Source organism: Diadema setosum, chromosome 9 (genome assembly GCF_964275005.1).
Source record: "Diadema setosum chromosome 9, eeDiaSeto1, whole genome shotgun sequence".
In the NCBI taxonomy this organism is placed as follows: Eukaryota; Metazoa; Echinodermata; class Echinoidea; order Diadematoida; family Diadematidae; genus Diadema; species Diadema setosum.
Genome location: NC_092693.1, coordinates 24739482 through 24755783, shown reverse-complemented (window position 1 = coordinate 24755783; position 16302 = coordinate 24739482). Strand labels below are relative to the sequence as shown.

At 38.3% G+C, this 16302-nt stretch overlaps 1 protein-coding gene across 1 annotated transcript; it reads right to left on the bottom strand.

Annotated features, from left to right (window-relative positions):
* Nucleotides 1-1494: 1494 nt before the first annotated feature.
* LOC140232968 (plasmanylethanolamine desaturase 1-like) lies at nt 1495-11241 on the bottom strand. Its single transcript, XM_072313075.1, has 5 exons — nt 11081-11241; nt 6541-6660; nt 5068-5159; nt 3394-3883; nt 1495-2289 (listed from the first exon to the last, which is right to left on the bottom strand). The coding sequence occupies exons 1-4, from the start codon at nt 11235-11237 to the stop codon at nt 3407-3409; spliced, it is 846 nt and encodes a 281-aa protein (XP_072169176.1). The 5' UTR covers nt 11238-11241; the 3' UTR covers nt 1495-2289; nt 3394-3406.
* Nucleotides 11242-16302: the final 5061 nt, after the last annotated feature.

Here is a 16302-nt window from a genome sequence, read left to right as displayed (position 1 = left end):
AATGAATGTCAAGAATTCTTTTTGACTGACCATTTCTTGCAAATATAAAAACACAACCATCTTTATGTTTGTTAGTTCCGCTCAAAACTAAGAAAGCAAAGCAATCATTAAAATCATGTTTGGATTTCACATACAGGTCAAAACCGTTTCAAGAGTTTTGACAATGACAGTTCACAGGCTTGCATGTAGTCAACCTATAAAGTGACTTCAACTGTACACACAGCATACAGAGAAATTTTATACAAGAATGCCCGTACGTAATCACCTTCTGTAGCAAACTAAACAACTGCAATTCCACTCAGTTAAGGGATATGGCTACATGTACTGTGCTCCTAATAGCGAGATTATCGTCTAAAGGATATCTCTACTGTCAGTACAACTGGACAATCCAAATACATCACGTTTTGCAGTCTTCTTTTTATTGATCAGTTCTCAGTAATTATAAGAGATGTCAATAAGGGAACAATTGAAGTTGTTCAAGGTGAGGAACACTTACATTTTACATTAATGATATTAGATGAATAGACATACACACCTTCACTTCAAAGTTTCAATACTCTCATGGGGAAAAAAAAATCAATTTATCCACAGAATTTTAAATGATCGCATTGCACAATTCATATTATTTGCACCTTTTGTTTCTAAATCTTAATTCTTTGCAAGGCATGAGCATCTCAAGATAATATACATGTAGGTGGTTGACAAAATTCAAACATTAAAACTGAAGGAAACATAACTTTTTAATCATCACAGTCCTAAAGAACGGAGAAAGTGCTTTGACTCAAGCAATATTTGTCTCAAGTAGAGAGTCAGCTTTTCACACTACATATTACGATTTTAAATTCTGCACTTTGTCCATGCAATAATCACATGGATATATATGTACATTAACATTGACCTTTGATATTGTCAGGCTTCACTCATATTCGAACTTAACCAGCATTTTTTAGGTAATGTACCCATGGTGCGAGTTTGACGGTCATAGCTCAAAGCTTTGGAAAGTTATTAAGACTTTAGAGTATACAAAATTGTCGATGCCATCGCTGCCAGTGGCGGAAAAGTGACGCGTACATGTATATCTTGCTTCCATTACACAGGTGAGACAAAACTCAATTCTGAGTACACGTACACTTCAGTTGATACACTATGGCTTTATCTATGAACATCTTTCATTTGCATCATGGCACATGAATACACCCCTAGGCTACAAGAACCCCTTTGACTTCCAATCTGGACTTATTGGTCACACTGGGCCAAAACAGACATAATCATACATTTGTGGGAACCAAGAAGAGCGCATTGGAGTTGTATATTGTTCTACGTAGTGTGACGTAAGTTTGTGTTGTGAGATTCACTAAACACTTAGCCACTTCAACTCATTTGATTGATTTCTCAAATCTTTTATGACGAAGTGAAAACGATGTGATTCTTTGTTAGACTTATCAACTTCAACCAGGCTTTTTTTTTTTTTTTTGGGGGGGGGGGGGGAAGAGTCTCTGACTAAGGCATTTTTCGGGTCATACAACTTTGAATAATGCAGATTTTACTGTATCAACATCAAACCCACCATCTGTTGAAGAGTGACAATATGTTTGATATATTGTAATAATGAGGTCTGTAGATTGTACTATGTGAACATCAAATCAAAGAAGGGAGAAACACATTATCATTAGTAAACTGAGATGGCAGAGAGCAGGCGATATCTTCGTATGTGAAGTCAATCTATGCTGCTGTTTATCACATACAGGGAACTATTCTTCTTTTGAGTAGCATGCGTGGACTGTGAACCATTTGCCCAAGACAAGCAAGAACAGATCTCAGACAAGCTCAAGAGGGCTGTCAAACAAACCCCAAATCTACGAACTGATAACAAAATCAAAGTAGGTTTCCACACAAGGTGATTTTCTAAATTCAATATAGAAAATAAATACAATGTACAGTGTATATCACAGAGACTTTTAACAACACCATTAAAGTCGACAGGATTTATATATGTCTTATCACAAAAATCCTGACTTGAAAGTTTTAATAAACTGATTTCCTCACATCAACTACTTTTCACATTAGTGTTAAATAATATCTCGTCCAGTTACACAACATATATAAAGCAATGGAATCAGCACCTGCAAGGCTTCATTAGTTCATGTAAGCAAAGAATGAAAAAAAAAAAAAAGAAGAGCCAGACTTCAGGTTGATCATTCCATGGGAACCACACTGAATGACACAGTAGGAAGCCCATCCACTAGTCTTTCAGTAACTGAAAAGTCCATGTGGGAACCACATACATAACTGCAACAAAAGAAGAGTTGACAATCACATTTGTGGTACAAAACAAAGACTTTGCATGGTAAAGCTAGAAATGAATATATCAAAAGTGGATATTTTCGCGTGACTGTAAGTTTTCACACTTGGCTGGGTAAGATGAGTGTCGCTTGTTTTTGATTTCGCGGAATCAAGACATCAACTATTGGAACATATGGCAAGCAAAAATATTTGCATAGTTTTATTTTCCGGTTTGTTTCTGTTTGCACGAAATGCACAAACATTTCAACACCACGAAAGTGTCCACTTTTACAGTATAGTAATCCCAGTTTTCCCTTTCTCCCTATTAAACAGAGTGATACATCTACCTAACCAAACTCTGCCTAAATGTTTTGTCCCTTATTTGCATTGCAATGAAACATTCATTTATGTGGTAATAATGGCAGTGTTGATATAAATCAACACTGCCATTATTACCTCATTGAATCTATTGCACTAACAGTGAAATTTGTAACAGGCCCATGACTTTTTGTCACCTGACTGTTTGCAGATTATTGAGATTTTACGTAACAACTAACCTTGTAATTGACCAGGGAAAATAAACTGGTACAAAAAAAGATTGTTGAAATATGGCCAAATACTTCTTGATTCATAGCTTCCAAATACATGAATGAATAAATGATTTGATAAAAAACTTTACAATGCTATTTTGTCCTCGGATTATGCAAATTTCAAGTGAGTAAACGCCCATGACAAATCACATACGCCAATACACACCAAGTAACAAATATGCCCTGACACAGGCACAAGAAAGTTTTGCCTATCTTACACTTGTTTTAAGGCGAGCTATATACCAAATTTATATCATGAAATTTGAGCCACACATCATCACAGCAGCTGCAATACTTACTCTGCCAAGACAGTAAATTGTCACTCCTTGATGATTCATCATTGATTTTTAAATAGTGCAAATCGTCTACCTGTAAAATGGTTTGTAGATCATGAGTATTTGATGCAGATTGCACAGAAAAGCTATCAAAACCTAGACCCAATACACTGCCTGTCTGGCACATTAATTTTAGTGTAACATGTCTTTTTCAACAACAGTGACAATAACGAAGAGAACCCTACCACACAGTTGCCATTACGACTTCTTGGCCCACTTCAAATCGTCCGTCCTTGGCGCCACACCAGTCAGGTACTCGATGCCTGCCTCAAGATGAGACCAGAATCCTACATACTCCATGGGGTAGTTGAGCCAGCCTGTGGTGATGCAGAAGTAGGTCTCGTGTGGTGCCACATGGTGGATACGGTGGTGTTTGCATGGAAGGATGATATGGTAACGCTGTAGGAAACGCACCCAGGCGGGTAGGCCAAAGTAGGTGTGTGACCACTTATGGATCTGGTTGGTCAGTGTGACAAAGATGGCCAGGAGCAGGAAGAAGCAGTGTCGTGAGTAGGCCTGCTGGATGTCCTCAGCAGAACCAGTCAACAAGAGGTAGGACTGAGGTAGTAGTCCAATCAATGACATCATGCAATTGTCCCCATTCGTTTCAACGAAGTCATGGCGTGTAATTGCTGTTGGGTCAATGTGATGCTCCCGGAATGGTCTTATGAAAGCCTGTAGGATGGTGGTAATGGCAAAAAAGAGATTCACACCACGAGGTCTGCATATACGCTTATATAATAAAATAAGAGTCCACAAGGGAATGGACTTTGTGTTTGCTACATAAATGAAACACTACCGGTACTTAATAATAAAAACATATATCACAGCATTTTGGGTCTCAAAAATTCCTATCAACTCCACAAAAGGACAACATTTGAGCAACCTTTCGGCAGACAGACATGCTGTACTGGCATACAGCATATCATTTGATGCAACTATACGTCGATCAATATATTGTTGGCTTCTGTCCGAATGTAGCATCATGTTGCTTAAATATCCTGTGTCACTGTAAGAATGTGATTCATAATAAAACTCATTCCTTTTGTAGGGATATTTATTTCATATAAAAAGTTAATTCTGTGACCAAAGTGACTAGGTCTACTACTGTACATGTCATTTAGAGATTTATGGATATCAAATCCTAATTCAAAATGCTGACGTTTAACTCTGTTCACTGTCATATAAAATCTCAAGGTTAAGTACTATTAACAGCATCATGTATTTGGTGTATATTTGTCAGAACTGCCTCAACTGCTCAGTCATCTACAAAATCTATGATATCCATGGTCTTCCAACTGGATGGTACACCAGTCCTGTTTTACATAATTTATGTTAACACAAGCTTTATAGGCTTTCTGAGGGAAACTATGGAAATAGATATAAGGTTAATCTGAAAAATTCCTACCCGTTTAACCATAATGCCTACCTGATTATCCAGTAAATATAACACACATTGGAAACTGTTTTTCAGCTGGTAAGTCAATCTACAACCCGTTGAAGACAGACTGATTTTGCTACAACACGCATTTCCCATAGACACCTGCGTGAGTATACTCGGTAGTTGTCTTCAACGGGTTAAGTGGAGTACCTGATTAAATGGTACCCTGAGCAGAGAGTACTGTACTGGGCAAGAGAGAGAGAGAGAGAAAAAAAAAATGAGGATATCACTGCCAGTAAAAGCCCAGTACATCACCACGTCTACATTTTATCTTTAAAAGGTACCCATTGTATTGGCATGCTGATAAATGTACTCACAATATTCAAAAATTTTTGTCCAACTCTTCACATGGAGTGGAAAGACCAAGGACAGGGCATTTTTATTCCAGAATAGATACTTGTTATATCTGTATACTTACCTTGCCAAAAATTGGTATTTCTATGGATCCCCAGGAATCGGCTGCCCAGTGGACCAATCCAGAAAAGAAGTCTGCTACAAAAATACCTCCAACTGTTGGACATAACCATCATAAAACACAAGTGATGGGCAAAGTTTTTATTTCTTTTTGGATCTATGGTTAGGCCTATGGTCACTTGAAATGAACAACAATTTGAAATACAATATTCTGCTCACATTTCAATGTGCAACAAACACTTTGGTAATGAAACCAGTTTTGTAAAAAGTTGCTTTCAAATTTAGAGTGAAACCTACAATTTTATTTTAAAAAAAAAACATGGAAAACTTGGAAAAAGGGTTTCAAATAAAAACCAAGTCTTCACCAAAAGAGAGAAAGTACACTGTACAACACTTTAACTACAGCATGCAGTCATGAGAAATGCTTTTTGCTCTTCATGCATTCACTTACTGAGAAGGCCATTCAATGTGCATTCAGAGACCTCGATTGCTGGCCTTGAGGACTGACCTTACAAATTCTTTGCATTTAAGAAGGACATATTTTCCTTACTCATCTCTAACCATTAAAAAACAAAACAAAACCTCATCACTTCACTTTCCTAGCATGCATCATGGCAGGATTACAGTTTTTTCTAGACTTCAGTCATGACCTTGACCTTTATACATCACTATCATTACATGCAGAGCATTTAAATCTAAATTTGTTTCTCTCCACCTTAACTGATAATGCATCTCTGGACATTCCTTACTGAATTTACACTGTATATCTTGAAATAAGAGTCACAACGCAGTTACCTCTGACATTGACTTTCAACAATCACACTATAGTTGAAGAACAGCTCATGCACTTATTCTACCAAATTACATCTTACATTCTATCACTGGAGATTTCAAGACAGAGTTATGGCTGAAATTGACAAAAATGATTTATTTATTTCTATTCTTAGTCAAACTGGTCAAAAAATAAGAAAAGGCATGGACTTTGAAGATCCTAGCATTTGATGATCGACATGTCAATAAAATATGTTAGGTGGTCCATGACTTTCAAAGATGCAAGCATGTAGGTATTCTAGGATTTCTGTTATGTTCACCACAAGAAACAGTCTACCGGTACTTCACCTTGTTTAAGTAACATGGTAATCATGCACAAATTGAACTACTTGGCTTGCTAGAGTTGGATCATACATACAAGTAGCTTGTGACACCAAGTGCAAGGCACGATATCAGCGGTGGTCCAGTAGCCTGGGTCACTAAAACTTGATGTTGGACCACCAAATTTTGAGAATGGCTTTCATTTGGTGGCAAGATTGGGTAACTAATATTTAAAGTGGATTGCTATGTTTCTTTTCATTTTGGGCCACCAAGATTTTTCAAGGGCCAAATAGGCAACCAGAGAAAAAGTTGGTGTAGAGCCCAGGCAAATGTCTTGACACTTTTTCCATATTGATCGAGAGCAAAAATAATGTGAACTACATACCTGCAGCAACAAAAGGAACCATCCAATTATCAGATTCAAAGTGCCGGACCAGCTGAATAGCAACCAATAACGTAAGTGACACACAGAGAGTCACACATATTATTTCTTGTGTCCTCTTTCCTATGGAAGTTGTACAGAGAGAGAGAGAGAGAGAGAGAGAGACAAAAAGAGGAAGAAACAAACAGTCAATTTCATATGTATCAGTATAAAGGCCATTTACTTGTATATTGTGTACAGCAAACGATAACTGCTTTTCACTTTGACTTGTACATCCATTCAATCTTATGCTAGTAACAATGATCTTAAATGAAAAGTGTAATTTTTTTTTTTTTTTTTGTCTGACTTACAAGGAAATACACCACTGTTAAAGTTGATTACACAGAGTGGAAAAAGACCAACAAACCTGTACTGTGTGATGTAGACATCCTACTCCAATATAATTTTGTTATATTATAGTATGGTTATTATGAAGAAAAAAAAAAGTCCTCTAGTACTGATAAGAATGAAGTACAATTACATTGTACTGTAAAATCGGTTATTTTTGTGAATGAAGAGATCAAAGACTCCAACCCCAAGCACCTTCTGATCTGGAGATTCACCCACCTAAAACCCCTAGCAAACGGGAGACTCCAACTTGATGTGCACGAAGCACATATCACGAGCGCGAATTTCCTTGCGGCCGGGGTCCAGGGCCCGCTTGGGCTCTGGAAGCTCTAATAATTAGGGTTCTTGATGCTCTCTCGTGCTATCTAAGGCTTATTTTTCAACATACGAAGACAAAAAGTAAGAAGTCATTTCAAGCGGGAGACACAGAGCCAGGGCGGGAGAAATCAAATCTCAAGCGGGAGAACGGGAGATTTTGCAAAAATGGGCTTTCAGCGGGAGATCTCCCATCGAAAGCGGGAGAGTTGGAGTCTCTGTGATATGTTACTTTTGTGTGCAGTAATGCCTGCTCATTTTCTAAGCCACTTTACTACTGCACATGGCATTATTTATGCACGTTGCTAAATTCGTGGACCAACAATGATTCACAAAATTCTACATCCTACTCCAATATAATTTTGTCATATACTGTATGAGCTGAAATTTTCGCGTGCAGATATTTTCGCGAATTGCTACTTGGAGGACATTTTCGCGTGTTGTTTATTTCGCAGTTACAAGGATCTAACTGAACTTTAGTTAATTGCGTGTTGTTATTTTCGCGGTTCGAAGGCGATTCGCGAAATTCGCGAAAATAAAACCACCGCGAAAATTTCAGCTCGTACAGTATAGTATGGTTATTATGAAAAAAAAAAAGTTCTCCAATACTGATAAGAATGAAGTACATTGTACTGTAAAATCAGTTATTTTTGTAAACAGATATTTTTGTGAATGAAGAGGTCAGAGACATTTTCATGACGTTTCTTTTGTGTGCAGTAATGCCTGCACATTTCCTCAGCCACTTTACTACTGTACATGGCAATATTTACGCATGTTGTTAGATTTGTGGACCAACAGCGATTCACAAAATTTGGTAAAATAATTGCTTTTACAGTACCTGGTGCTTGACTTGAGTTCAGACAGTCCTGAACCCGTATACACAGAAAAGGTCCTCTGCCATCTGGCAGTAGGCCTACCCCAAGCCCCATGTCTCAAGAAACTTGAGCCATTTCTGAGCATGATGAGGCTGCATCAGAAGATCATTCCCATTGTAGCTAAGGTCATCCCATTCTTTAATAGCAATGACTCGAACCTGTCATCTACTGCTATCCGGGCAGCGACAGCCTGGTGGTAGTGTCAATTAACATAACAATGTCGGAATCTCAGAGCTTGGGTACTAAGTAATATTTGTTCCATGTTCATCGTGTCACTGCCGGCAACCAGGGACAGCCTGGTGGTAGTGTCGCTGCCCGGAAATCAGTAGATGACAGGTTCCAGTCCCACTGGTTCCTTCTTTTCTGACATGTTTGTTAATTTACAGATCAGCAGTTGCGATCTTAACAAATTTAATTTGTAGAGGGAGACAAACTGAAGAAACTCACACCTTAACCTTCACCCCTCTGAATAATATCCTTCTTTCATTTAAAGACAGATTGGTATCCTGAAATATCTTCCTAGAAACTCCTTAATGCAAATTTAAATAGGCCACCTTATCCCGCCCACGCCCTTTCTTCAGCCAATACAAAATGGCGTATCATCAGGAACCAACCAATGACAGTCAGTGTATTCATACGCGGTTCTCGGGGGTTTCGGGGGCGTCCCCCGAAAGCGACAGTAATGTATTTCTAGATTCTTATGATCCTAGTCTAGACTAGCCGTTAAAATTTCCCTGAATTTACGATGTATACTCACATGTTTAGGAGCTAATATAAGGATAGTCTGTATTCATGTAGACAACTAGAAAACAATGGCAATTGAAGTGAGACTAGAAAGCAATCACTTAATTGCTAGTGCTAGAGCTTACGCACTGTGCGGGTGCGCTTGACACTGACAGCCCACCATGTTGACTCAATATACATCATATCCTGTGTATGTGTGTGTGACAGTGGTAGCCCGTATACCGTATTGAGTCTGCAGATCGTGTGCATGTTTACTACTAGTATAGTGTACAGGCATGGTGGTTGAGCGCGCGATTGTCTCATGACAATACGCGTATACACACTGCCTTATCAAACTAGTGTGATTGATATGATCGTGTGAATGACTTGTGTGGAAAAGAGATGAAACAAGAAGGATGGCAGCTGTGATGACGTCATCATGTTTAAAGTAGTTCGGCTCGATTTTCTTTATCGTCGATTTACTCGAGTGCATTATCTTGATTTAGAACAGTTTTCCTCCAAAACCACTCAATTTTCTTACAACCTACTTTTTGACGGCTGTTCCATTTCCGGGCTGTTTGGGGGCCCCAAACGACGGGAAAGATGAATTTAAGCCCTTTTGTTGGGCTGAAATTCTTCTCTAACTTAGGCCCATTAGGGAGAGCCACTGGAGGCAGAGCCACTGGCTGGAGGCAGAGCTAGCCGCTGGAGGCAGGGCCTTTTTTTGACCCCACCTCCAGCACTGCAGCAGCTCTTTACGCTTAAATATGCTAATTTTATGACGTAAAACCGGTAAACTGTAATTTCCCCACACAACGTACTTAGAACAGGGGTGGGGCTTTCCTAAATGGCAGTGTATACAACCACACGCGTGTGTCTTTACCATCCAGCCACACGAGTGTGGTTGTAGCCATGGCCCGAGTCGCTGGATACAGCCACACTCATGTGTAATGTACATGTACATATAACTATACACAGCCCAGTCGCCGCTGTACATACGTAGCGCGATTCGCGTAGCGTATTAACAGCGTCTGGTCGGGCTAATGTACATAGGGATACAATGTACACACACGGTACGGAGAAGATGATCGCCGTGCGTGCATGTCAAACACGTAAACGCCACACAATCAGCTTGCTCACAAAGTGATGAAAGTAACCTCATTTTCATACCTTTTAATATTGTTATTTTACAAATATATTTTTCGCTCCATTCTCATCTTGTTTGCTTGATATGATGGGTTTAGAATTAATAGCGAAGTTACAACTGCCGCTAAATTGGGGGACTTTGGATTGACATTGCTAAACTGCTGGTGGTGTGCTAGCGATCGCTCTGTGCAGCTGCAGCCTAACCAGCGCAGTTGTGCCGCCTGCCCCGCCCCAGGAGGGAGCCGGACTCGCGCGCCGGCTGCATGTGTACGCTGGATCGTGGATGCGCTATTTGCGAGTACCCGAACGAACGACACGAAGGTGAAGTCTCAATAACGACACGATGTATCAAAATCAATTGTAACTTTAAATTTACCTCATCAAATCAAGAAAATGAGAATAAAGTTAAAAATGAAAAAAAAGGTAAATTTGTCTACACTGTAGATGGTGTGATAATCTAGGACTCTAGGAGGCAGGTTCATGTTCATTGCTTTGTAGTGTTGCATGATCGCGTGTTGATGTGGCCGGCCACACCACACACATTCCCGCTACGACGCGTTTGTGGATATGTACATAGTACAGTACATTATACACACGAGTGTGGCTGTATCCAGCAACTAGGGCCATGGCTACAACCACACTCGTGTGGCTGGATGGTAAAGACACACGCGTGTGGTTGTATACACTGCCTTCCTAAATATCTTCCTAAAATTCTATTTTCTAAGTCCATTCTCGATTAATTCTAACTTGTTAACGTTAACCATTTGATTAACCATTCGTTACCAACCCCTCTTCCTATCATGCCTATTCTAAACGTTAGAACTTAGAGCTAAGCCGGGAATTTGCATATCTTCCTAAGTTTTACCTAGGTTTAGGAAAAAAGGTAGGACACTTAGGATTTTCAGAATACCCTGACTTTAAATAATAGGCAGAATATCACCCATGAATGATCTCCGGCCGTGCGGCCGGCTGCTGTGAAACGAACGTGAACTGTCAGTGTCACAGAATAAGTCAGTGGCAATGAATGTGAATGATATTCACAAAGTCACAACTCACAACCCGTTCGGGAAAGGTTACCACACATACAAAAAGCTTACCAGAACTGTACAGACTTGCTAATTCTTTAGCTCCAGCATGCCCTGGACCCCATCTTGGTTTTTGTTCGTCCTCCAGTCCATCCTTTATCTCATTTGCAGCATAAGCCGCAATATTTCTTGACAGTGGCTCTTGTTCTTGTTTGAGACCTATCGCCATGATTACAGCCGATCACCGTACTGTACAGCGCCTACAATACACGTACGCCAATGCACAGTTTACGTGAATGGATACTCCTTAGCTTAGCGAGTCGAGGGGATCGTCCGATCCTCCAGGCGTACGAGTACCTAGTCTGGCTTCCAGACCATCTGCCTGTACCGTTTTGCTTCCAGGCATAAAGGTCCTCTGTACTGACTGCAAATTGGCTCTATACTACTGGTTGAGCAAAGACAGACAGTCTACGTGTATACCGTGATAGTACTAATGACAGTCAATGTCTATTCTCAAGTCACAGTTTCAGCGATATGCTACCTATACTAGTATACTCATATTAAAGCAAAGAGTATAGTTCAGAGCACGCAAGCTTCTAAATTTGCTCAGTTTATCAACAGATTTGATAGGATCAAAATACATATTGTAGTCAATAATACAACATTCTTTGCCAAATTAACATAATGAAATCTGAAAGAAAACTACAATAAAATAAGGCACCAGAAGTAAAAAAACAAAAACACATGCACAAACAAACAAAAAAACCCGAAAATTAGCACTAACAGTCAAATATTGTTTATTATAGGCCTACACGTAAAGACAAATTATGCAACAAAAATGTAATGAAAATGGCACGCTCCCTTTGATTAGTCAAATTAAGCAAAATAGAAAAGAAAATTAAAAGCTACGCATAATGGTATGACAAAATTTAGTCCCATTTAAAAGTGTGATGGTAGTTGTGTTGAATAATTTCTTCCATTTTGAAAGTGCTAGGCCTTTTAGTGAAGCAATTCTAACTATAATTTTCTCAGTTAGAAAAAGCCGGACAAACAAACAGATCAGGGGCGGATCTAGGAATTCTGTAAAGGGGGGGGGGGGGGCGTGACTAATTATTTCTGGTGCCACTTCCGGGTTTCATTTCATTTCATTTTTTTCTTTTATTTCTTTTATTTTTCACGAAAAATAAAGGGGGGGGGGAGGCTTGCGCCGTTGAGCCCCCCTCTGGATTCGCCACTGCAGATAATGAAATTCATCACCTGAATGACTGACACAGATCAAGCTCAAATGTTTCTGTCAACACTCATCTCCCTGTCTAGCTCATAGGAAGCCAATCTGCTCTATTTCCACAGTGGAATTTAAAAAAGCATATATTCGATATTTTTCTGGAGATTACGATCTTTTTTTTTTTGTAATCAAAGTGACTTTAAGACCCTTTAATAGTTGTTGTTTTTTTATTTACTTATTTTTTTTTTTTTAATTGAGAATTACTATAATTATTGCCGAATACCAATAAACAATCTTTCAAACGTTGGTCATAAAACATTCTATTCAGGTATATCATTTGATGATTTCGCATGGAAACCATAAATCAGACATTCGTAGCATATTGAAGGTAGGTTTCTGTTGTTTGTGTTTGTTTTTTCAGCCGTAAAAAGCAAAGGCTCATCCCACTGACTCATCATATATTACAAAACCCCGACTGTATCATCCCCGATAGTTTGTTTTCTCCAGTGTTCTAAATTACACCAGATTCTCAAGACTATATTTACCAAGTTAATCTAACATCATGCAAGTTACCATTGACTAATTCAATTTCAAAATTTGTGTCCAAAACTTGATGTAATACTTCGAGATCAAGCGCGCAGACAGCAATCTGTAAGGGGGAAGGCGCATTTTCGTGGAAGGGACTACAGTTGGCAACGGGGTCTGGAAACCACACTAACACGTACCTCCAAATTTGTGTTTTATAATGTAAATCGATCAACAAGAATTAATCGATCAAATCACGTTGCGTATAATCGGTAACTATTCGTTTGCTTGATATTTTTCTTTATATTTTTTCCCCCATGATTATGGTGGGACAATTTGTACAATTTCGTCCTGCATTCCATAGTAAATGTTATTGAAATTCAGGGGGAACAACAAAAAAAAGGTATTGTTTTGTATGCCGTTGACCCAAAAAATGTTGAAACTATGATTTATGAAAATGTAACGATTCATCAAATCATTGGTTTACTACTCTGAAACATTTTGTTGCATTGATAATAATAGTAATGATACTAATGATAATAGTTATAATGATAATGATGATGATGATAATGAAGATAATATTAATAGTAATAATAATAATAATGATAATAATAATAATGATAATAATAATAATAATAACAATGATAATAATAATAATAATAATGATAATAAGAATAATAACATAACAATATTTCTTTCTTTTTTTTTCTAAAGAAAAAGAAGGAAAAGCAAACTAAGTGAATTTGCCATGACCTGGAATATAGTACACGGCCAGCACCACATTTTCAAAAGTGGGGGCCCAGTTTTATTTTTGGTGCCACTCCTGGGGTTTTATCTGCTGAAAAAAAGAAAAGAAAAAAAAGTAGGCCTAAAACAAAAGCCCCCCTCCCCCCAAAAAAAGGCTATATATGTGGATGTCATTAGGTAAATTGCATAAAACTAGCCGACATGACCAACACTAAAAAAAAAGAAAAGAAAAAAAAAAAGGACTTAAAGATAGATTGGCAAAAAAATAGATTTCCTCAATCATGATATTGTTTAAGATATGACTTCAATAAGCCAGTTTGGGGCTCCAGTCTGCCCATGAGCAGGAAAAGGTCATGTGTATTGAGAGACAGGTTGGTTTTAAATTCGCTGAGATAAGCATCTGTGATACAATGATTATTCATGTAATCCTAACTATACACGGCCCAGTCGCTTTAAAACGTGCCGTGCTTTGCACGGCGGCTGGTCGGGCTAATGTAATCCTTATCAATGGTGCCTGCTAGTACATCCACCTGACAGCAAGCCTGGTATTTGGCAATATTAACAGGAAAAAATTTGCATTCTATACAGCACAATGAAATGGATGCTTCCCAAAGTGTTGATTGACAAACCATTCTGGTCACTTGATCTACGCAGGTTCATTCTTTGTTTGAATACGAGTTCCATAAATTGCTATGTCGGGCAAACTGATGCATTAATGTCGCCTTGAATCGAGTGAAATGCCTAACCAACTGAGAAAAATGAAAGGTCACTTGTACCCATGAGAACATAAATGAACTATCTCCAAACTGGCTTACGAATTACTGTTAATCAGTCAGTGATGTACCTTCATTGACAGAGAAACAATTTTCGGGTGAAAATATATTTTATCTTTTCTTGCCATCACACTGCATATTCGATGACTAGTATTTTGATGTAGCCATTCACATCTTCCCTGGATTTTTATATTTATCACTTTGATAGAAAATATTTCAAATATTTCCACTCCAAGTGTGCACCACAGCTTGAATTTCAATCCTCAAATGCAAAAGCTGCCTATATAGTGGGGAAAGGTCAGAGAGTAAAAAAAAAAAAGAAAAAAAAAAAAGAGCATGGCCATAATAAGGGGTTAAGAGTACACCATTGTTGACATGCAGACTTCAGGAAAAATGGGTGATTTTCAAGTCAGCAACCTAAATATGACCTTTATCATACAAAAAAATGAACACTGAGAGCATGTACAGCATCATCAAAAACAACAGGAGTCACAGATTTGACCACCAATGCACACTCATTTACAACATCTTAACAATATCCACCATGAAACATCATCAGCATTGTGCACACAAGACATCCAATAAGAGTTGGTTGTGACTATGTGCATGAATGTTAATGTTGACCATTTAATATGATTAAGGGTTGTTGGGGTTGAAAAGAGCTGTCCTTCCATATAAAAAAACAAAAACAAAAATAAAACTGAAAGTGCCGCCTGTCAAGCTGACCCATGCTAACGGAATGATTGATTGTTATATGCGCACATTATGCAGTCACTCAAAGGAAATAAAATCTGTGATCTGGTTGCATTGGACAGGTGGGTGCTATGCACAGGTTCTATTCTACCCCTTTTCTCTGAGGGGGATTTTTATGTGGTCACCAAGGATAGGTGGTCATTAAAGACAGGTGGTCGCTAGAGGCAGGTTTGACTGTACATAATATGTGTGCTTGTGCACGACCCATAACTCACAGTACTTTATTATGACAATACACTTGGAAGCAATGAAACAACATGACTCCTCTAATTTTGAAGGAAATGAGAGAAAATGGATGGATGTATTTCCAAGTTCACTGCTCGAAACTGTAACACAGAATCCATTAAGCCAAATCTTTATTACATGCCACTCTCATACCACATGCATAAAGTTTCAATGAATAGGACCCTTTGGAGATAGTGCAACAGCTTCTACAATGAATGATTATACAGTCAACATCTTTAACGTCAGTATGAAACACACTTGAAAGATGTCACTTAATAAAAGATATAATTGTGTCTACTTGCTTGCATGAGGGTGATCATGTGTTGTGTATGTATCATATTTGGAAGTGTCATTGTGTATGTGTCATATTTGGAAGTTTCCTGAATTCTCACACATCATTCACAATCATGATTATCATCAAGCCAAGTACAGTATATCAATAAAAGATTGCAAGGCAAGCAGATTTTTGCCATCACAAAATGTATGCCTGTTGCTCTTGTTCTGGAGTGCCAATTTTACAACTCATGTTTGCTGATCTATGAAACATGTGGTATATATGTCTGAATATACAGCAAGTCAAGTCTATGAATTCACTGCACAGGCAATACGAATACATGTACACTGTGTTCCATAATACAATCACAGTCTTTGTATAGTGCACATTTTGCTTCAATGCAACAATGCAAACACCCACTATATATGAACTACATGTTTCTACCTTATATCAGTTTTAGAATCACATAAATAAAGAAAATATACAAGTATCAATCAAGTGAATTCTAAAATGTGTGTAAGTGTTTGTGTGTGTGTGTCTGTTTGTGTGTGTGTGTGTGCGTGTATGTGACTGTGAGACATGTGAATAAGCAAAACCAAGAAGAAACAAAAATGCAGACATGCTGTATACATAAGCACACATTTATATATATTCTGAAATTCTTTTCATTCTAATCAAGTTTTTATCTTGGGTCCTGAAAGGCAGATATATAAAGGTAAAAGCAGTGAAAGGTTTTCTAGGTCTTTCTGAATGGCAGAGACAACAATCTTGC